At 45.4% G+C, this 24,360-nt stretch overlaps 1 protein-coding gene across 3 annotated transcripts in view; it reads left to right on the top strand.

Annotated features, from left to right (window-relative positions):
• The first annotated feature begins 16,045 nt into the window (after positions 1-16,045).
• TMEM19 (transmembrane protein 19) overlaps positions 16,046-24,360 on the top strand; it is a 67,239-nt gene continuing 58,924 nt past the window's right edge. Inside the window, exons 1-2 of one of the 3 annotated variants that reach the window (XR_012882388.1) lie at positions 16,046-16,253; positions 20,059-20,206. Coding sequence is in view for 1 of the 3 variants with exons in the window: in XM_075856958.1 (XP_075713073.1) it covers positions 20,077-20,206 (130 nt within the window). In the remaining 2 variants the exon portion in view is untranslated. Of the gene's footprint in view, positions 16,404-20,058; positions 20,207-24,360 lie in introns of all 3 variants that reach the window. The other 2 variants (XR_012882387.1, XM_075856958.1) reach the window with 2 other exon arrangements.

The following is a 24,360-nucleotide window of genomic DNA, read 5'->3' on the forward strand; positions in this document are numbered from 1 at the left end:
TTCACGCCGTCAATCTGCCTGGAGTGGCGGAATTCCCCGTTCATGTACGTCATCCTGGAGAAATGAAAGCTGTAGGAAACGAGACAATATTATTCATAGGCTAGTGACCGGAGAAGCTCAGATCCTATAAAATGGTCCATAGCCTGGAATACAGCCAGCTAGAGACATTGCAATGTTGTGCATATCCACATTATGGCGATAGTGCAGTCTGCTGCGTTTATTCTCCCCAGACAGCCAAGGTTCACACATTGTGTTAGGTGCTGTTCACAGTGGATTTTTTTCAGGCACACACTGAGTTTTTTGGAGGAAGAAAAAATCTTAATCAGAACTCCTTCACCCGTGGCCATTGAATATAATTTAAGGACCGTGGGCAAAAAACGCTGCAAAAAAACACTCAGGAAGGAGCGCCGCAGATTTTTCTGCCTCCCATTGATTTCAATAGGAAACCGTGGCCGGAAAGAACATACTGCTTTTTTCCCGCGAGCTGCCAAATGCCACTCGGAAAAAAAATGCTGCTGCCTCCCATTGAAATCAATGGTTGATTTTGTCAGTTTTTTGGCGCTGATTCCGACGCGATTTCCACATCAAAATCAGTGCCGAAAAACTGTTACTTGATCCTTATATTATGTTGTGGAACCGTTTTAAAAATCTGTACCAAAATCTGCAATGAAGGGTACATGTATTTCAGTGTGGAGTTTTGTGCAGTTACCCGTGGGTTTTCATTCCTTTACAAAGAATGAAATCTGCAACATTTCAGCGACACAGAACGGGCACGCTGCAGATTTGAAAATACGCATGTCTACAATTTGCATTTTTTACACTAGTAAATGGGGTTTGTTAAAACTATAAGGGTATGTGCACACGATAGCAGGCATTTACATCTGAAATGACACTGTTTTCAGGAGAAAACAGCTGCCTCGTTTCAGACTTAAAAGCTCCTCCTCGCATTATGCGAGGCGTCTTCGACGCTCGTAAATTTTGAGCTGTGCTTCATTGACTTCAATGAAGAACGGCTCAAATTACGTCTGAAAGAAGTGTCCTGCACTTCTTTTGACGAGGCTGTAATTTTACGCGTCGTCGTTTGACAGCTGTCAAACGACGACGCGTAAATGACAGGTTGTCTGCACAGTACGTCGGCAAACCCATTCAAATGAATGGGCAGATGTTTGCCGACGTATTGTAGCCTTATTTTCAGACGTAAAACGAGGCATAATACGCCTCGTTTACGTCTGAAAATAGGTCATGTGAGCCCAGCCTGAGTATGCAATGTGTGGATCCATCCTAAAAAAGCAAAAATGGAAACCTGATGGGAATTGTTAATAAGGAATATATCAAAACCTTAGAGCTAGTGATGAGGACCTTGAAGGGAATGGCCACCATTGAATACAATATACATTTTTCAATCTAAAAAGATTTACATTCTGTGCAAATGAAGTGAATCTGTCACCACTTCATACTGCGCTGTCTGACAGCAGCACGCAGTAGTGTCCGGCACACTGATTTCAACTATGGGTCTTTAAGGCCAGGGCTATACAGGAATTATACGTGGGATAATCGCGCATTCCAAAAAATATATCGTATGTGTAGAGTGGGAAATAAGGAGAGACAAGGCGCTCCTCTAAGGTGATATCAAAGGGTAAAAGGGATAGATAGACAGAAGAGTGTGTGAACAAAGGGTTTGGAGCACACTCACCTTCTTTAGTTGTGCATGATAGTCGGCACAACACAAACTTAGGCCTCATTTACACGAACGTAATATACGCGCGTGCGACGCGCGTGCTTTGCACGCATGTCGTACGCACCTATATTAGTCAATGGGGCAGTTTAGACGATGCGTGAATTGCGCTCAGCGCGTGTGCGCAGAAAAAAACTCACGACATGTTCTATAATCGTGCGTTTTTCGCGCACTCACGCACCCATTGAAGTCAATGGGTGCGTGAAAACCACGCATGCCGCACGGAAGCACTTCCGTGCGAACTGCGTGATTCGCGCAAGAGCTGTCAAACTCCTGAATGTAAACAGAAAAGCACCACGTGCTTTTCTGTTTACAAACATCCAAACGGAGTGTCAAATTCGAGATGAGCGCACCGAACTTCACCGGGTTCGGCCAAACTCGTTTTGACCGAAACCGGTAAAAAATGTTCGGGAACGCGACGTCAGGAGACAATCACTGTCCACGGTGCTGAAAGCGTTAAACTGGTTCAGCACCATGGACAGTGACTTCCGCTCCGAAAATCCATGAACCTGTAAAAAAAAAAGACGTTCTGACTTACCGATAACTCCGGTCCGACCTCCCGGGATGACAGTTCAGTCCAAGTGACAGCTGCAGCCAATCACAGGCCAAGCACAGGCTGCAGCCAATCACAGGCTGCAGCGGTCTCATGGACTGCGGCGTCATCCTGGGAGGTGGGGCCGGATGATAAGAGAGGGACGCGTCACCAAGGCAACGGCCGGGAGCCCGGACTGGGGGAAGCAGGAAGTTCTTGGTAAGTATGAAAGTCTTTTTTTATTCACAGGTTGGTGTATATTGTGTTCGGCATTCACTGTCGAGGGTGCTGAAAGAGTTACTGCCGATCAGTTAGCTCTTTCAGCACCTTGGACAGTGACGGGCGTCGACTAGCCTCATCTCTATGATGGCGGCTGCGCGAAAATCACGCAGCCGCGCATCATACACGGATGACACACGGAGCTGCCAAGTGCCTTTTGCGCGCGCAAAACGCAGCGTTTTTTGCGCGCGCAAAACGCACACGCTCGTGTAAATGAGGCCTTAGAGCGTGTAGAATACGTAGACTTAATCGGTGGGCAGTCTGCTGGCCTTCGGAGTGGGCAACGTTAGCTTGTCAGGACCAGCGTGGTCAGATGAAAAGGACTACTCCAAATGTTTAAAAAAGGGGATCGCTCCTTTGTGAAGGCGCTCCTGCGCAAAATTCATTTACCAAGATAATCCGTGATGAAGGAACAACCTCACGATAAGTGACGATCCAAAACTTTTTTTATTAACCCTTTAGTGACCAGCCTATTGTAGGCCTTAACGACCAAGCTATTTTTTAAGTTTTTCCATCGTCCCATTCAAAGAGCTATAACCTTTTTATTTTTGCGTCGCATAGCTGTATAAGGTCTTGTTTTTTGTTAGACAAGATGTATTTTTTGAGGTACATATAATTTTTTTATTTGCTTTTTTTGGGGGGATAGAAAAAACAGCAATTTTGCCAATTGTTTTGCGTCCTAAATCTACGCCGTTTACCGTGTGGTATAAATAACACAATAACTTTATTCAGTGGGTCGTTGCGAATGCAACGATACCAAATTTATATAGCTTTTGTATGTTTTACTGCTTTTACACAGTAAAAACCCTTTTTTTTTCAAAATTATTTGATTTTGTGTCTCCATATTTCAAGAGCAATGCAATTGTATGACGACTTTTTTTTTGCGGGACGACTTGTCGTTTTTATTGGTGCCATTTTGGACCACATGCGACTTTTTGCTCACTTTTTATCAAAATTTTTTAAGGCAGGATTCACAGAAAACAGCAATTCTTGCATTATTTTTATTTTATTATTTTATGGCGTTCGCCGAGTAGGTTAAAGAGGCTCTGTCACCAGATTTTGCAACCCCTATCTGCTATTGCAGGAGATAGGCGCTGCAATGTAGATTACAGTAACGTTTTTATTTTTAAAAAACGAGCATTTTTGGCCAAGTTATGACCATTTTTGTATTTATGCAAATGAGGCTTGCAAAAGTCCAAGTGGGTGTGTTTAAAAGTAAAAGTCCAAGTGGGCGTGTATTATGTGCGTACATCGGGGCGTGTTTACTTCTTTTACTAGCTGGGCGTTCTGACGAGAAGTATCATCCACTTCTCTTCAGAACGCCCAGCTTCTGGCAGATCACGCTGTGACGTCACTCACAGGTCCTGCATCGTGTCGGACGAGCGAGGACACATCGGCACCAGAGGCTACATTTGATTCTGCAGCAGCATCGGCGTTTGCAGGTAAATCGATGTAGCTACTTACCTGCAAATGCTGATGCTGCTGCAGAATCAACTGTAGCCTCTGGTGCCGATGTGTCCTCGCTCGTATTGCAGTGTATTACTGCCTGTCCATGTAAAACGGACAGGCATCTGCTAGGCCTAGCAGGCATTAAAGAGGCTCTGTCACCAGATTATCAAATCCCTATCTCCTATTCCATGTGATCGGCGCTGCAATGTAGATAACAGTAACGTGTTTTGTTTTTTTAAAACAATCATTTTTTGCCAAGCTATGAGCAATTTTATATTTATGCAAATGAGCCTTTCTAATGGCCAACTGGGCGTGTTTTCTCTTATTTCCAACTGGGCGTGTCTTGTGTTTGTAACATCTGGGCGTGTTTACTTGTTTTACTAGCTGGGCGTTGTGAATAGAAGTGTTTGTCAGAATCATATGTCAGCATCATCCACTTCTATTCACAACGCCCAGCTAGTAAAACAAGTAAACACGCCCAGATGTTACAAACACAATACACGCCCAGTTGGAAATAAGAGAAAACACGCCCAGTTGGCCATTAGAATGGCTCATTTGCATAAATATAAAATTGCTCATAACTTGGCCAAAAATGATCGTTTTTAAAAAACAAACAAAAAACTTTACTGTTATCTACATTGCAGCGCCGATCACATGCAATAGGAGATAGGGATTTGATAATCTGGTGACAGAGCCTCTTTACTAGAGGCAGATCTGGGGGTATTTATTAGGCCCATGGCTGCCATAGGGGACACTGGCACCCTGCGATCTTATCGCATTATGCCGGTGGGGTGAGATAGGTAGCTCCCTCCCTCCAAAACCACTCAGATGCGGCGCTCGCTATTGAGGGAGGTAGCTGAGTGCAGGGAGATTTAACGGCTCCCTGCTCTATTTATTCTGATGCAGCTCCTGCATGTGTCGGGAGGACAGCCGTAATGGCGTACTATTAGGTCATGGAGCGCGAACGATAGTTACCATGACCTAATAGTAAGTCCAGGAACGGGAAGGGGTTAAGATAGGTGGAAGAAGAGAGGAATGTAATCCATTGAGACCATGTGGACGTGTACCTGTAACGTCTATGGCCGCGGACCGTCGTCCTAACTTACCCTCTGACGGCACCCGCGCGTGCCTGGCCTTAAAGGGCTAGTACACGCAAATGCAGAATAGCTGAAAATTAGCCCAGAATGCCTCTGGACTATAAAAGGGGCTTTGCCCTCCCAATCATTGCCCGAGCATTGTTGTTAGCATAGTTTGTCTTTGCAAATGGTCTCCTAAGTGTTTTCCAGTTCCCAGTGGGAGTGTTTCCCCGTTCCTGCTGCCTGTACCCTGTATCCCGTGCTACCGTGCCTTGAAGAGTTGGAGTCGTGTTGTGCTTTCCGCTGCATCTACTGTGTCGCACCTCGCCGGGTCTGTCTACTGCCGGAGCCTCATCTTAGCCTGAAACCACCGCTAATGTCTACATTTCCTCAGGTATACTTTCAGAACTATAGACTTTGCATATAACCGGTTTGGCTAGCTGCTATTCCGCTACGCGGTACGGCCCAGAGGGTCCACACCTCGCGCCGTGACAGTACCTAGTAGAAGCAGCTGGGGAATGGGCCAACAGATGTTTAATTCTCTGTATTAAGGCAACCTCCTGAAACCACTCATCTAATGATGGGGGGACTGAAGTTTTCCACCTATGTGGGATTACCGATTTTTCAGCCTGGAGGAGATGCCTGGTTAAGGAACGTTTATAAATGGGTAATGGCATAGGGAACATAAATAAAAGAGCCACCTCAGGGGAGTTCGGGACCGAGACTCCAGTGATTTCTAATATTATTTTAACCCCTTCCTCCTGCTTGCATTTTGGGCCCTAATAACCAAGCAATTTTTATAGATTTCCATCGTCACATTCGAAGAGCTATAACTTTTTTATTTTTGCGTCGACATAGCTGTATAAGGTCTTGTTTTTTGCGAGACAAGTTGTATTTTTTAATAGCACCATTTTGGAGTAGATGCGACTTTTTGATCACTTTTTATCACATTTTGTTTGTCAGGATTCACAGAAAACAGCAATTTTTCCATTGTTTTTTATTTTATTTTTCACGGCGTTCACCGTGCGGGTTAAATAATGTAATAGCTTTATAGTCGGGGTCGTTACGGACGCGGCGATACCAAATATGTGTAACTTTTTTGCTTTCTTTTGTTTTTTATAATAGTAAAGCATTTTGTAAGGGGAATGAGTGGGTTTTTCATTTTTTTTATTAACTTTCTGAAACTTTTTTTTAACTTTTTTACTAGTCCCACTAGGGGACTTTAATATGCGATTCTCCGATCGCATTTATAATACACTGCAATAGTTTTGTATTGCAGTGTATTACTGCCTGTCCGTTTACAACGGACAGGCATCTGCTAGGCCATGCCTCTGGCATGACCTAGCAGGCATTCACTACAGGCAGACCTGGGGGCCTTTATTAGGCCCCCGGCTGCCATCGGAGACACAGACACTCGGCGATCTTATCGCCGGGTGTCAGTGGGATGAGAGGGTGCTCCCTCCCTCTCTCCAAAACCACTCAGATGCAGCGCTCGCTAGTGAGTGCCGCATCTGAGCGGTTAAACAGGTGAGATCGATTTAAATATCAATCTCATCTGTTCGGGCAGGGACTCCCCCAGCCCTCAGCTACCGCTGGTAGCTGAGAGCAGGGAGATTTAACGGCTCCCTGCTCTGTTTATTTTGATGCAGCGCCGTGAAAAGGCTATTGCATCAGAATAAAGCCCACTAATGACCGCTGTGAAAAGGCTTATCGGCGGTCATTAAGGGGTTAAGGACCACATCCCAAAAACTCTGCAAAGAGGGGCAACTCCACCAAACATGAGACATGGAGCCACCCATAGCTCCACAGCGCCAACAAGTGTCTGGCACGGATGAATACCATTTATGAAGGGCAGCAGGAACCCGGTACCATCTGGAAACAATTTTGTAACTAGTTTCCTGGGCCCTTATGGCTATAGAGGCTTTTTGGGAAAGGGAGAAACACCTTTTCCATTATGTGTCAGTAAATGGCGTGTTCAATTCTTTCTCCCAAGCCCGGCAGAAGGATGGGAGATGCTGGGATCGTTGGCAGCAGAGTAGTTTGTATAACGTGAAGATGGCGTGGGTAGGGGACAGGGTGAAAACACATAATCGTTCAAAGTCAGTAAGCGGCCGGTGAAGATGAGTGCGGCGATTAGTAACACCATAAAAATGCTTTAGGCTGGGTTCACACAGAGTTTTTTGCAGGTACAAAATCTGCCTCAAAATTCCGTTTTGAATTTTGAGGCAGATTTTACTCTGCCTGCATGCCGATTTTCGCAGCGTTTTTTGAAATACGCTTTCTCTGCCTCCCTTTGATGTCAATGGGAGGTCAGAGACGTAAACGCCCGAAGATAGGGCATGTCGCTTCTCTTTCCCGAGAGCCGTTTTTTCCACTCATGGCAAAATAACGCCTCCGCCTCCCATTGTAATCAATGGGAGGCATTTTCTGAAGTTTTTTGGCGCATTTTCCGACGCGGTTTCCACGTCAAAAAACGTGTAAAAAAAACTCTGTGTGAACTTACCCTTAATTGGGATTATTCAAACATGTGGCGTGGGGAGAGTGTATCAGCTGGGTAAATGGGGGCTAAAAGGAGTAAAGAGGAATCGGACAGGACCTGAGTAAAATACATAGGATTGGTGGATGACCTGCCCAGGAAGGAGAGACGAGCGCTACCAGCAGGAAAGGCTGGATTGTCAGTAATAGGGTTTAAAGGGCCCAAAGGGTCTATGAGTAAGCCTCCCACCCCAGAAGACCGCAATGTCAGGAGAGTGTGGTAAACAACAAATGAGGCTTGAGTCAGTCTGTTCCCGGACAGGGTCCACGGCAGGGTAGATAGAGTATGAGGGCAGAGTCGTTGGGCTAAGCGAATCAAAGTTTCCGAGTCGCGATTGTGAAAAAAATCAAGAACACGAGCGTGAGTCGACGCCAGGTAATAGAGACGACAGTCCGGCAGACCAACCCCACCCGCATCTCTGGATCGAGTAAGAACAGTCCTACTCACACGGGGACGACCCGTTGGCCATATGAAGGATCCAAAGCATTGTTGGATATGTAACCAATAAGAGGATGGGATGGAAATGGGGATCGTCTGCAGGAGGAACAGAAATCTGGGGAGGAGAGACATTTTTATAATATTGATACGGCCAAACCAGGAGAATTCCTTCTTATGCCAGGAATTAAGATTGCGAAATTTGGCTAGCAGGGGAATGAAGTTATTGGTAAACAGTTGTGTGAGATCACTACTTATACGTGTACCCAAATATGTTATACCCCTAGAGGGCAAAGAGAAGGGGAAATTACATTTGAGAAGTGATACTACCGAGGCCGGGAGGGAGACATTCAAAGCCTCAGACTTGAAGAACTTGAACTTGAAGTTAAGCCATGCTCCAAAACGGGACAGCTCGGACATCAACGAGGGGAGAGAGACATGCGGGTCCGTGAGGTAAACCAATAAGTCATCAGCAAAAGCAGAGCACTTATATTCCGTCTCTCCTATGGTAATGCCTGTAATATCCCGGCTGTTCCGAATGGAGGCCATGAGATGTTCCATGATCAGGACATACAACAATGGGGATAGGGGGCATCCCTGCCTGGTGCCATTATGAATAGTGAAAGGTGCAGAGGGAGCAATTTATTTTTAATTGGGCGGAAGGAGAGTGATAGAGGGCCATCATTTTAGCAAGGAGGGAAGGTCCTAGTCCTATGTGATGAAGGGTTTGGTAGAGGGCTGGCCAGGATATTCTGTCAAACGCATTTTCAGCATCGAGGGACAGGATCATGAGTGGAATGCGTTGAGTCTGGGCATGATGAATAATATCTAAAATTTTAAGGGTGTTGTCGCGTGCTTCCCGACCGGGCACAAACCCGACTTGATCCGGGTGAACCAGGGGAGGCAAGCAATTTGGCGTATATTTTAAGGTCCACATTGAGTAATGAGATGGGACGGTAACTAGAGCAAAGTTGAGGCTCTTTGTCCGGTTTGGGGATAACAGCGACATGGGTCAAAGTGGAGCTAGGAGGGAACAGGCCTTCGGGGGAAATATAATTAAAAGCTTGGAGCAGAAGTGGCAGCAGACGCTCAGCTAATGCTTTGTAGAACTTGGCAGTGTATCCATGCGGTCCAGGACTCTTTCCCCAGGGAAGATCTGTGATAACTGCAAGGATCTCTGGAGAGGTGAAATGCATATAGAACTCCTCAGCCCTTTCACTGGACAAAGGTGTGAAGGGAGAGGCCAAAGAGTCCTGACCCGGTGGGGGTGAGTGAGTGGAAGGACGCAGGTTAGAATAAAATGTATGAAATCTCTGGGGTCATATGGACAACATGGACAGAGGGAAATTTAGTGTTCGGTATATGCGACTGGGCCATCCAAGCCTTTAAAGCTTTTGTTACCAAATTCATAAAACTTACTGCGACATACTTGGAGGGTACGCTTTTGGGCCGGGTCTAATAGCCGTCGGGCTTCCTGCCAGGCATTCTGTAACTCCCGTAATATTGGAAGGGAAAGCGCACGCTTGTGAGCCAGTTCAAGGGAACAGTTTTTTTGGAGAGCAATTTTAAGGGAGTGAGCCCTCTCTCTTTTAAAGGTAATGTGCCACTAGAAAATGACATTTTTTTTTTTTTAGTTAAACATTTAGTGTGTAGGTGATTAAACATTGTTCTAATTTTTTTAATTTTTTCACGAGTCAGGAAATATTATAAATTAGATTCTAATTTATAACATTTCCCAGTGCTGGTCACTAGATGGAGCAATTCCCAAAATTGCAGCATTGGCATGTGGTAAAGCAACCACATTGCTTTATGCTGCAAAATTTGAGAATACACACTCGCTCTAGTGAGCTCACAGAATCCCCCCTCCTTTATCCTGGCTAGTGCCAGGAGAAAGGAGGGGATTGAACGGTCAAACCTCCTACACTGTGTGTTGCCATTTTTTGAGCTAACACAGTGTAGTAGGTTAACATACAGTAGTAAACACACAGTAAAACACGAACATACATAGAAATCACTTACCTGCTCCTGCCGCCGCCGCTCCCTCCGCTCCAAGTGCACAAGTCCGGAAGCCGCGACCGTAAGTAGTAATCTTACTGTCCGGCCGCGGCTTCCGGTCCACAAGAAAATGGCGCCGGACGTCGCTCGGCCGAAGACCTTCAATTTGGACTGTGTGGGAGCGGCGCATGCGCCGTTCCCACACAGACGGCGTACAGCATAGTGGATGGAACGGGCCCCGTTCGCATTCACTATGGGACTGTATGTGCTGTATTCCATGTCTGTATGTGTCGTTAATCGACACATACAGAGATGGACAAAAAATGGCAGCCCCCATAGACAAGAAAAAGTGAAAAAATAAAAAAAAGTAAAACACAAACACACAAATAAATATTTTTTTTTTTAATAAAACACTAAAAGCAAATTGATATAAAAAAAAAATTTCCGCGACACTCGTCCTTTAAGGCGCGCTCCATGTTTTATGAGGACACCCCTGAGTACACACTTAAGGGCCTCCCACCGTATCATAGGAGACGTGGCAACATGGTCGTGATCGGATGTGAGATGCTCAACCGTTTGTAGCAGTTCAGCATTGCAAACCCCGTCCAAGAGCAGAGACTCATTAAGTTTCCAGGACCAGGGGCCCTTAGTGAGGAAAGGATGGTGGAAGGTACAATACACAGGGGCATGATCGGACCAGAGGAGACTACCGATGGACGTAGAGACAACCTAGGGAAGGGCATGATGTTGAAGGAGGATGTAATCCAAGCGACTATCATGTTTTCAGTACTAGACAGTTGTCCCGCAGCGAGGCAGGGACTCCTAGCGTCGTACATAATTATGATGCTAGGAGCCTGGCTCCCTGCAGTGTGTTCCGTCCAGGATTTGCGGCCGAAATACGTTCCGTCCTTTACGGACGTAACATGCTCGTGTGAATCCAGCCTAAAATAAGCTTCATTTTCAGCTTCAAAAACGCCTCAAAATCAGCTGTTTTCTCTGAAACCAGCTCCGTATTTTCAGATGTTTTTTGCTAAGCGTGTGAACATACCCTAATAATACACAATGTAATCCTATGAGAAAAATATTCCGCAACTCAATAGGCAAATATGCCACATGTGACTGCACTATAAGGGTATGTTCGCACAGCCTATTTTCGGCTGTTTTTCGGGCCGTAAACGTTCGAAAAACGGCTGAAAAATCGGAAGCAGAACGCCTCCAAACATCTGCCCATTGATTTCAATGGGAAATACGGCGTTCTGTTCCGATGGGGCATTTTTCACACGGCCCTTTTGGAAAACGGCCGCGTAAAAAAACGCCCGCGAAATAGAGGTACATGTCACTTCTTGAGCCATTTTTGGAGCCTTTTTCATTGACTCTATAGAAAAACAGCCATAAAAAACATCTGAAAATCAGGAGCTGTTTTCAAGGGAAAACAGCTCCATATTTTCAGAAGTTTTTGGCTAAGCGTGTGAAAATAGCCTAAAGGCTCGTCCACACGTTGCGGAATTAATGCGTTTTTTGCATCCGGAATTGCAGATGAAAAAAACGCAAATACAGTGGATGAGATTTAAGAAATCTCATCTACACGCTGCGTAAAAATTCCAAGTTGAACTTGACCTGCGGTGTGTATATTTCAGACCGCAGCATGTCAATTCATGCTGCGGAAAGAGGACTGAATTGCTGCGTTTTCCAAAGGAGATGTCACCATCTCCTTACATTGTGAAAAACGCAGCACAATACGCACAATTTTCTGCAGTAAAAAATGCAGTAAATGGTGCGTTTTTTCTGCTGCATTAAGTCTGCTACCTTCAACGGCATTCTGCAGCAATTTCGTTGTGTGTGGACAAGCCCTAAAAGTGTCTAGGGAGGCGCAAATATTTGTTCTTTTTGGTGCATTTGCATAAGGGAAACTGTCTAGTGTGTTTTCACACATTTTTCGTGTCTTTCTAGACACAGACAGTAGAAAATCTGCCTCAGTATTAGGCCTCATGCACACGGCCGTGCCCGTAATCACAGCCCGCACGCCAGCCGCAGCCCGCATGGTAGCCAAAGATTGCTGTGATTTGCGCTGGCTGCAATGCAGGTAACGAAAGTGATTTGCTGCGACCGTGACACCACAGCCGCAAGAAATCCAGCTGGTTTGGTTTCCACGCGACTGTGGTGTAGCAGTGGTAGCAACTTACAGGTCATAGTGACCGCATTTACTTTCATTACCTGCGATACAGGCAGCATGAAACACAGTGATCTTTAGTTGTGCGACTTGTGTTGCAGCCAGTCGCGATGTAGCTCTCGCCTTACTAAGGCCCCATGCACATGACCGTAAAAAATCTCCTTAATTGCGAACCGTAATACGGTCCGCAATTACGGACCCACCTGGTCCTATTGGCTGTGGACACCTTTCTGTATCGCTACGGATAGGTGTCCGTGCCATAGAACCGTGCCCCCATACTTTGCGAGTCCGGGCTTGTTCACATCACCGTTGCCCGTCCGCTGAGGGGTTCTATCTGAGCTAATGGTTTCCGTCTGTCACCGTTGTGACAGGGTTCTGTTGTTCTTGATGGAACCAATAGCGCAGTCGGCTGCGCTATTTCTAAACAACGTAACCCTGTCACAACGGTGACAGATGGAAACCATTAGGTAGGTTTCCGTCACCATTGAGTTCAATGGTGAGGGAAACAGAAGCTGAGGTATCCGTTTGCCTTTCCACTGAGGGGTTAACCCGACGGAAACCTCAGACAGAACCCATCAGTGGAAAGCGACAGTGATGTGAACACAGACTCACATGTAGGGTTGCCACCTCTTCCATCCGAAAATACCGAACAAGATCAGGGTGTATTTACACGTAGCGTTTTTTCCTGCAATTTTGCATGTTAAACGTGGGTGTGGTTTGGGGAGCGAGGTTTGGGAGGCTCAAAAAAGACTAAGGCGGGATTCACACGACCGGGTCGTTCCCGAGCCCGAGTGTCGGCCGGTAAAATCGGCCATTTTGCCCGGCCGGTAAAATCGGCCATTTTGCCCGGCCGGTTTGCATAAAGTTATGCATCCGTGCCGGGCCGGGCAGATCCGGACAGTGACATCAGCGGCAGCTCCTGAAGGGGAATCCCCATGTGTTCGGGGATTCCGCTTCAGGAGTTTCCCCTGATGTCACTGCCCAGATATGGACAGAGACATCAAGCGCTCTGTCCAGGAGCGGAATCCCCGAAAACACGGGGATTCCGCTCCTTCAAGGAGCTAAAGTGCGGCTAGCACATAGCAGAGCGGGGAGATACCTCCCTGCTCTGCTATAGTGGCGTCGCTACAGTAGTAGCAGCAGCAGCTGCTGCTACTACTACTAGCGGCGCCATCGAAGGTGTCGCCGAGCCAGGGTGCTTTTAACAAGCAGGGGAAGGGAGCCAGCGCAGCGCTCCCTCCACCTGCTGTACACCCCGGCCCTGCAACACAGTGTACAGTGATGCCATTCGTCAGAATGGCATCAACTCCTCCTCCTCACATGCACTCTGCGCTGTGAGGAGGAGGAGATAGAGCGCAAGCGCCGGGAAACCCGGCCATCACTCGGAACACATTCCGGTGATGGCCGTGTAATACCCGGCCCCATAGACTTCTATGGGAGCCGGGCGGCCGGGTGTCCGGGCAAAGATAGAGCATGTCCTATTTTTTGACGGCCGGATTTTCCGGCCGTCAAAAAATCGGTCGTGTGAATAGCCCCATTAGGGGTCTATCATTCCTAATGCAGCCGGGTGCCGGCCGATTTATGAACGGCCGGCACCCGGCCGGGAAACCCTGCCGTGTGAATGAGGCCTAAGGCCTCATGCACTCGCAAAGCACTTTTTCTATTCTCAACTGAATTGATGTGTACATCACGCACCGAACACGCATGTGCGGTGTGTGGTTTTCATGCACCCATTAACTTCAATGGGCGCGTAGGTGCGTGATAGTGCACCAATATAGGGCATGCAGTATCTTTCACGCAGCGGACACTTGTTGCGTGAAAAATCACGCATGTGTGAACGGCCCCATTGAAATCAATGAGTCCGTGTGCCGCGCGTTGTTTCAACGCACAGCACATGGACGTGATTCACGCTCGTGTGAAGGGGGTCTAAGGGTATGTGCACACACAAAATCAAAAACGTCTGAAAATACGGAGCTGTTTTCAAGGGAAAACAGCTCCTGATTTTCAGACGTTTTTTAAGCCACTCGTGATTTTGGAGCTGTTTTTCTATAGTCAAGGAAAAACGGCTCAAGAAGTGACATGCACTTCTTTTTCGCGGGCGTCTTTTTACGTGTTTTTTTTTAAAGAGGCTCTGTCACCAGATTTTGCAACCCCTATCTGCTATTGCAGCAGATAGGCGCTGCAATGTAGATTACAGTAACGTTTTTATTTTTAAAAAACGAGCATTTTTGGCCAAGTTATGACCATTTTTGTAATTATGCAAATGAGGCTTGCAAAAGTCCAAGTGGGTGTGTTTAAAAGTAAAAGTCCAAGTGGGCGTGTATTAGGTGCGTACATCGGGGCGTTTTTAATACTTTTACTAGCTGGGCGCTGTGAAGAGAAGTAACATCCTCTTCTCTTAAGAACGCCCAGCTTGTGACAGTGCAGATCTGTGACGTCACTCACAGGTCCTGCATCGTGACGGCCACATCGGCAGCAGAGGCTACAGTTGATTCTGCAGCAGCATCAGCGTTTGCAGGTAAGATCGACTTACCTGCAAACGCTGATGCTGCTGCAGAATCAACTGTAGCCTCTGGTGCCGATGTGGCCGTCACGATGCAGGACCTGTGAGTGACGTCACAGATCTGCACTGTCACAAGCTGGGCGTTCTGAAGAGAAGAGGATGTTACTTCTCTTCACAGCGCCCAGCTAGTAAAAGTATTAAAAACGCCCCGATGTACGCACCTAATACACGCCCACTTGGACTTTTACTTTTAAACACACCCACTTGGACTTTTGCAAGCCTCATTTGCATAATTACAAAAATGGTCATAACTTGGCCAAAAATGCTCGTTTTTTAAAAATAAAAACGTTACTGTAATCTACATTGCAGCGCCTATCTGCTGCAATAGCAGATAGGGGTTGCAACATCTGGTGACAGAGCCTCTTTAAAATGAGGCGTAAAAAAAATGCCCCATCGGAACAGAACGCCGTATTTTCCATTAAAATCAATGGCCAGATGTTTGTAAGTGTTCTGCTTCCGTTTTTAAGGCGGTTTTTTGAGGCGTACATGACCCGAAATACACCTGAAAACACTACGTGTGCACATACCCTTAGACTATGGCTCCCTGTAACTTAGTCAGTATCATCCTTCCTGACTCTCAGGGCTGTGCAGGCAGTGTGCGCATGCCCGCAGCTGAATGTGAGGATCTCTGATGGAGACCCTCAACAATCTTATACTTGATCTAGTCGGACACTGCTGACATTCCTAGGGCAGGTCGGATTGGCAAAGTAGTATCCAATACAATTAGGACGCAACCTGACTGCTCACGCACTGTCTTAGGCCCCATGCACACGATCGTAGAATTCATCTGTAATTACGGACCCATTCACTTCTATGGCACACGGACACCTTCCTGTATACTTACAGGAAGGTGTCCGTGCCGTAGAAAGGCTCCGCAAAAGATAGGACATGTCCTATTTTTTGCTTTTTACGGACCGTGCTCCCATACTTACGGGTGGCTGTCCGCCACCGGCCGGGCCCGTAATGACGGACAGTGATTACGGGCACGGTTGCGTGCAGGGGGCCTTATTATACAAAAATACCAGCACCGGCTATTATTAGTAAAAATATTCAACTTTTACAGACCTCCCAGTGTAAATATTAGCTGGCCCCGGTGGAAAAACCTAGTGGCATGCAACTTATAAATACGCTATGGCCTTACAATTGCAGAAATATCCAACATGTTAATTTTCTTTTGTCATTTTGCAGTTGTAGAAAAGAGATATATCATGAACAATATAGGCAGAGAGCCCGCCATATTACTATGGTAACGGGCAGGCGCACACTGCTTCATGATGGCGTTCCTGACTGTACACAATGTCATTATAAACTCCATTATATTAGTACGTCGCCGGTCAGCCGCGCAGCAGTTATTTCCTCAGATAGACAGGCAGCACGGTCAGTTCATCAGCAGATCATCCCGCGCTGTGCCGAGGAGCGGAAGTGTGGCGCCTGTCCTGCCTGCTACGACCACTAGGTGCCCGGAAGTGTACGGGTCAGCCTGGTGAGAGAGCGACCGAGAAAGCGTGGACTCCCTCTGGGCTCTTCGTGTGTCACAGGGTTAAAGCGTGAGCGAGGAGCAGGGATGGCTGCTAGCACCGGGGCCTGGAAGTCGCTTCAGCGCAGACCAAAAGGGAGCGTCACGCTGTGTTCGGTTAGTCAGATACCGGGGAGGTGTAGTCTGAGCAGCAGCAGGTTATCTGGAGTTCCTTGTATATTTAAAGGGCCAGACAGGTGCAGTTTCAGCTGTGAGCATATAAAAGCTGTCCTGAAAAAGGGGGGTCTGGGTCCTGTGACATGTGGATATGTATGAAGGTAGCCCAGATGAAGGGTGTCATCGCAGATTACGTTTATATCAGAGATATTTGTCATTAGCACAAGCCGAAAGGTAGTTCGCTGTGGTAATTAAAAGGTTATTCCCCATCGTAGACATTTCTGGCATATCCACAGGATCTACCATAAATGTCTGAAAGCTGCGGGTCCCAGCTCTGTGACCTGCACCTATTGTGAGAACGGAAGGTACCCGACCCCCGCTTATCCCGGTGCAGCGGCCGCTGATTCCAGGCGGAGATAAGTGGAGAGGGGAAGCAGCCGAACAGCGCTCGTTTGTGCGCCCACTCTCCACTAGTCCCCGCCTGGAATCGGCAGCTTGTGACCATAGCATCGGGCGAAGCTCGGTGGTCGGGTAACTTCTATTCTCGATATAGGTGAAGGTCCCAGAGCTCGGCATCTATCAGACATTTATGGTGCATACTGTATATATGCCATAAGTGTCTTTGGGAATAAGCCATTGAGGAGTATTCCCATCCTAAGTCCCATCCACCGGTTATGCCATAAATACCTGACCGGTAAAGGTCTTTGGGCACATTTGATGATTCGCACATCATTGAAGTATGTTCATTTATTGTCTTGCACGGCTGATTCAACCACGTGGCTTTTACACAAGATATTTTTTGCCGCATGATAAAAAAAAAAACAACGCATCAAACCGTAGAAACACGTCGTTTCAATGTGCTTCATTTGATTAAGCGTGAGCCCGCTCCAAACATCATCCCCCTCCCCGCTCCATGATATACCGGCACATCATGGGTCGGGAAGGGGTTAAGTAAGAAGCGGTCAGGGGGCCCGGATCCCTTGACTGCCGACCATAAGACGCAGGGTCTTTTTAGCAAGATTTATTCTTGCTAAAAACTGCGTCTTATAGTCCGAAAAATACGTTACTTGAAACATCTAAGAATGGCTGTATAATCCTTTCTCAGTTATCCTGTCTGTTAATAAAATTAGCATTTTGAGTCCAGTAACAAAATGCTCTTTTTAATATGTCAGAAAAACTTTGAGGAAGGATTATACAGTTATTCTGCCATGGATTTTCAAAGTACATCAGCTTCATCAGGTCTAATCATGTGAGCAGTTTGTATTGTGAAATCTGGTGATCGGGTTTGTGGATTTCCTGTTGGTTTTTCATTTCCACACTACAAAATCATACAGATAGTTTTCTTGGATTGCCATGAAATTGTCCCTAGTGTGTCTTAGATAGGGGAATTAGATGTGACTGTGTACACTCTGTATACAGTGAGTGCTGCTCAATATGTTACCGTTATGTAAGAAACCGGAACTAGATAAAGCATATTTATGGTGGAATAAAAGGGTTGCCACATCGGCTACATTTCAGGAGGGGAGCCATCCCTTGCATCAGATAGGTTCCTGTCAGAGGAGTCATTGAACTCTCTGGTTATACAGGTCTGGAACACAAGAAATGTCTGTATGCCAGCACCGTGGTCCGTTATTTACCAGCCACAGAATACAAAGGTTGGAATCCGCGACAAAATCTGGATGTAACACATGCAGATTTTGTAGTGAATTTTCTACGATTTGCTTCAAATTCATGATGTAATCTGCAGCGGAAAATGTTCACTGTGTCTGAACTTGCCCTAAGGCCTTATTCGCAGTGTGTCTGTTTTTTGTGCGTTGCAATTCTGTTTGACATCCGTGTACGGTTCACGTCTGCGTTTTTACGTGCGTATGTCATCCATATGTCACGCGTTTCTTACGTCCGCAAAAAAAAACTGGGGGTGTTATTCTCAGAATTTCTTTAGCAACTGTTGCGTGAATCACGGACAGCACACGGAAAACTTTTGTGTGCTGTCAGTAATTTTCACGCACACCTTTGACTTCAATGGGTGCGTGATGTGCAGAAAAACGCTGCGTGGAAAACACAATGTCTGAATGGCCCCATTGAATTGCATAGGTCTGCGTGATGTCCGTTGTTTTAACACGCGTGAAATACGCTCATGTGAATAAGGCCTTAGGGTTTGTTCACATTAGTGCGAGTCAGGGTTCCCTTCGCTTTTGATAGCGAGCATGCAGCACTACTCTTGACGGAAACCGGACGGACCCCATTTTAAGTAAACGGGGTCATGTTGTGGATCCCTTGTGACAGATTCGACCCACCGTCATGTTTTATAAACTGGAGGCATGGTGTTAGTGTGAACAGAGCCTAGTTTTCACTTCTTCTACCATGTCCTCTGCCAGCTTTTGCTTTGATCTCCAGTCCGCATTCTTGGAATCACATACTAATTTCTGTTAGTGCCAGTGAAATAAGCGTGCAGTAATGTGATTTGTTGATGATGTTATACACCAGTAGTTCTACAAGATATGCAGGCAGCTTAGCCGCTCTGTATAGGCGCTCGCTGATTCCGCTGGTGTTGCAAGGCTGTTTTTTTGTTTGCTGGGTAAGTAAAGTCCATTTAATGTGATCATTTGGGGTAATCTTAAAGAATGTCAGCTGTCTACTAGAGTGCATACTGAGGGGAGTTCGGAGCTCTGGTTTGGGACCACCCGTAAGATTGAGGGACTTGATCAACAATTCTCTATTATGAACTTGTCACTGAAATCTTCCCCTTCCAATAATAACACTTTACCGCTCAAATGGCCCTGTGAAAGGCAGTCCAACGTGTAGTCCGTATGAAAACTCTCTCCCAGTTTCTATGCGATAGATAATCCACGATCCAGTGTGAGTGTAGATGGTTCTGCTGGTACTTGTAGTGCGATGTAGATACAACCCGATGTCCTCCTGCAAACTAAAGTACCTATGTCTCTGATGTAAAAAAGGAAACGATAGTGCAACACCCTTCGACTCTGTTCTCGTCACGCCAATTTTTATTCCATACTTACGAGAAAGACAGAATTTGCAAACATATCAAGCAATCCATAAAATGTGAGCGACCGCTCCCTCCCCTGAGTTTCGGCCTTCCGGCTGCCTCTAGGGCATGTACGCCATCTACACTCACAGTGGATTTTCTATCGCATAGGGACTGAGAGAGAGTATTCATACTGACTACACGTTGGACTGCCTCTCACAGTGCAGTAAAAGCGTTCAGTGGTAAAAACTTTTTGTTTTTTTGTTTTGTGTGTATTTCCTGTGGTGAGTACAGATTTTCGCCCTATGTTTTTACCTGCTCTGACCGGAGATCTATATCTATTGAATGTGATAGAGCCAGGGATTACTTGTATATTTATTAATAACACTTTAGAGTTGCAGAAATTTCAATGCAACAAATATAATCTTATAGGAGTTTGTAAAGTGGAATTTTAAGCACGTGCAAATAATAGTAAACCAAATCTGCTGTTCAATGTTATTTAGATTGTGAGCCCCAATGGGGACAGTAAAAGAGGATCTCTGTACAGCGCTGCGTAATATGTTGGCGCTATATAAGTAATTGAAATTAATTAATTAATGTTTCTGTGGGCTGTATTCTCCATTAGATTTGCACTCAGAATTCAAGATTTTTCTTTGTGTCTCTTGTTAGATTTGTTGAGCTACAGATATGCTGTTTATTCGGGACGATGTTTATAAGGAATACGCAAACATGATGATGAACATTGTCATTCTGTCTATGATCCTCTGCATATCTTTGTCCTTCTGGATAATCTCCATTACTGCAAGTACATATTATGGTAAGCGCGTTGAAACGGGTAATTTTTTTTAGCTTTATTTATTTCCCCCTTTACACTTCCTCTTTTTTCTGGAAAGTGAGTGCTTTGTTGTCTTTTGTTAGTCCCTTCCTTACTATACTGCAGCCATGTTTCTCCCCATTCTGCAGTCTTCTAGCTTGTCTGACATTAATCTTCTGTAGTGTAACGGTCTGTGTCCATTCTATTATAAAGGTAGGGTCTAATGTTTGTGCATGATGTGATATCCGTTGGTTCAGCATGATTAAATGTCACTAATTCTGGGCGGGAGTTGTCCAGGTATTTTGACATCTCTCAGAAGCATATGTTATGAAAACTTTTTTTATTTTTTAAATAAAACTTTCAGTGTGATTGGTGCAACTTTTTAATTTTTATTAATAATTAGTTGTACTTTTTCAGATACAGCTGCTTTGTGTCCTGTATACAGAGCAGCTGTATCTAACGCTGAATTCTACTTAGATGTGACTGCTCGATCCTGCGTGTTAGACAGTACCCGCTGTCACTGAACCCGTCAGTCCCGCTGACCTGACTGATAAAGGTTCCAGCACTAGATACAGCTGCTGTGTATACACAAAGGTATACATAGCCTTTAAGCTCTTAACGACACGCCGCGAACAGTTAGGCTGGGTTCACACGACCTATTTTCAGACGTAAACGAGGCGTATTATGCCTCGTTTTACGTCTGAAAATAGGGCTACAATACGTCGGCAAACATCTGCCCATTCATTTGAATGGGTTTGCCGACGTACTGTGCAGACGACCTGTAATTTACGCGTCGTCGTTTGACAGCTGTCAAACGACGACGTGTAAATTGACTGCCTCGGCAAAGAAGTGCAGGGCACTTCTTTGCAACGTAATTTGAGCTGTTCTTCATTGAACTCGATGAAGCACAGCTCAAGATTTACTAGCGTCACAGACGCCTCGCATAATACGAGGAGGAGCTTTTACGTGTGAAACGAGGCAGCTGTTTTCTCTTGAAAACAGTCTGTCTTTTCACACGTAAATGCCTGCTATCGTGTGAACATACCCTTACGTCGCTGCAGTTGGGTACCTAATTCAACAGCGGGTGTCAGGTGTGTATTACTATGTATATTACTTAAAGAGACTCTGTCACCACATTATAAGTGCCCTATCTCGTACATAAGGAGATCGGCGCTATAATGTAGATGACAGCAGTGCTTTTTATTTAAAAAACGAAATATTTTCACCACGTTCGGAGCGATTTTAGCTTTATGCTAATGAGTTTCTCAATGGACAACTGGGGGTGTTTTTACTATTGACCAAGTGGGCGTTGTACAGAGGAGTGTATGACGCTGACCAATCGGCGTCATGCGCTTCTCTCCATTCATTTAGGCAGCGCATAGGGATCCTTTTAGATCGCTATGTGCTGTCTTATACTAACACATTAACGATACTGAAGTGTTTAGACAGTGAATTGACATTCCACGGGATGTCTATTCACAATCTCTGCACTTCGTCAATGTTTCTGTGGTAGTTACTGCAGAGGAAGCGTGATCCTGCGAGATGTAAATGACAGGTTACAACGAGATTACGCTTGCTCTGCTGTAACTACCACAGAAACAGTAACGAAGTGCAGAGATTGTGAATAGACATCCCGTGGAATGTCTATTCACTGTCTAAACACTTCAGTATTGGTAATGTGTTAGTATAAGACAGCACATAATGTCAATAGTAAAACACGGCCAGTTGTCCATTGAGAAACTAATTGGCATAAAGCTAAAATCGCTAATAAAGTGGTGAAAATAGATAGTTTTTCTAAATAAAAAGCACTGCTGTCACATTATAGCGCCCATCTCCTTATGTAGGAGATAGGGCACTTATAATGTGGTAACAGAGTCTCTTTAACAATGGCCTCCTGGTCTGCCAAGTACGGAAGCCTTTTATGCCCTGCCAGGAGGCGGTGCCCGAAAAGCTTGCTCTCAGGGCCAAGAAGATGGCACAGGCTTCAGAGGGGCAGCGATCTAGTATACGCCACCCACTCCATTCAATATCAATGAGCATGACCAAAACAGCCAAGCACTGTACTCGGCCGGTTTCAGTCCCATAGACTTTGGAGGTGCAGCGTGCAAGCTTGACTGCTGCTCCATTCCAATGTCTTCCTCACTGCTGTTGAGCAGTGAGGTGGAACAGTGGTGGGGCACCCAGTGATCAGACAATTATCCCCTATCCTGTGGACAGGTGATCATTTTTGATTCTGGGAATACCCCATTAATGTGGACCGATGATGCTGGATCACAGAATTTTAACTGCAATGATGTTAGAAGGGTTTTGTATTTCTCCATTTCTTACAGGTTGGTACTATTTGGGGGATTTGTCCAAACCTGAGACAAAACCTTTGAACATTTCATGACCAAGGGTCATTGATACCCCTGTGTCAAGGTCAAATTTTCCATTTCTGATATCACTTCTTTAAACGATAATATCTTTGCTTTATCACAACTTTTACTTTGTTTTTTTTTTACAAGACTTATGAGGCTTTAATTTTCTAGATTAGTTTAATTAACTGCATGCTTTTAATTTTCATTATGTGCAGACAAATCACTAAAAATGTGGAAAAAAACCCACTTTTTTGTAATTATTTTTATATATATATATATATATACACCACACCGTCACGTGCAGTTAACAACGGATCAACTGTCTGTTTTTCATCCCAATCGTCTGACCGTTTTTCACCGCCTCTTGCCATCTATTTTTCATGGACATTAAAAAAACTAGATGAATTTTATTAGTTAGGGTTTTTTTTTGTTGCAGCCGTCTGAAAGCCCCATAGTGCCCATGTAGATAGTGACGCAATACCACTGTAGATCGTGCCACATTACCCATTGTAGATAGTGCCAGTGCCAACTGTAAATAGTGCCACATTGCCCTGCACATATTGCCACAGTTCCCACTGTAGATAGTGCCACACACAGTACCCATGTAGATAGCGCCACAGTGTCCCCTGTGGGTAGCGCCCATGTAATGCCACACAGCCCATGTGAATAGTGCCACCCACTCTTTAGATAGTGCCACCCCCCAGTATGTATCAGCACCTCCCCCCCCCCCCCAAAATTGGCATTCCCTTAATGTAAATAGCACCACTGTAGCTCTCTGTAGGAGCTGAATCCATCTGGCCAGGGATTCCGCTCCTAGAGGGAGCCTCTGATGCCTCTGTCCATATATGGACAGTCACGTTAGGGGCGAATTCTAAAAGAGAAATCCCGTGCCTCAGCGTCAGTAGCGCTGTGGCCGGGGATTCCGCCCCAGGAACAGCCCCGACGTCACTATATTTTTTATTAGTCACTATAATTTAGTACTGCCGTAATTGTAATAACCCGCAGAATAACATTAAAATGCTATTTTTACCACACGGTGAACGCCGCAGAAACAAAACAACCCAGAGCCCCCCCCCCCACCCCCCCTTTTCCGACTAAAACATCTGGTACAATAAGTAGTGCTGTGAAAATCTACAACTCGTCCTGCAAAAAACAAGCCCTAATACGGCAATATTGATGGAAAGATAAAAAAGATATGGCTTTTGTAACGTGGGGAGGAAAAAATGAAAGTGAAAATCCCAAAAATGGCAGCATTGGTTAAAAACGGTTAAACACTTTTTTGTTTTTTTTATTAGTGAGGCATATAGTAGCTACACTTTTTCTATTGCATTTGAAAAAATAGTATATTGAGTAATTTTCTGACGCACCAATACATCCGTAGATAAGCTTGACTTCAGAAACCACTTTGTCAATTTTTGACAATTACTGTAGCGCTAAGCTTGTACCAGTGTTTGACGACATATTGTAGAATGTAGGTGCCCACAGTTTTTTTTTTTTTAATCAGTTCAATTTTATTCAACAAAACTCCACATTATTACAGGTCATTGTACGTTCTCATACAGTGTACAAGCAATTTTCAACAGACCCAATTCTTTACATTTAACCAAACATTCCCTTCCCCCCAACTCCCCCCTGTATCCCCCCCAGCCGATCTCAGTACCACTTTTCCAATCCTCTCCCCTCAGTGGCCCTATACCTGCACTTGTTGCCTTAGTGTCATTAGCTCCACCGAAGCATACCCAGATTGATCAATCCACCTAGCCCATTGTTTGTCGAACTTGACCCTGGACCCCCTCTTGG

This window comes from Rhinoderma darwinii, chromosome 3 (genome assembly GCF_050947455.1).
Source record: "Rhinoderma darwinii isolate aRhiDar2 chromosome 3, aRhiDar2.hap1, whole genome shotgun sequence".
Taxonomy (NCBI): domain Eukaryota; kingdom Metazoa; phylum Chordata; class Amphibia; order Anura; family Rhinodermatidae; genus Rhinoderma; species Rhinoderma darwinii.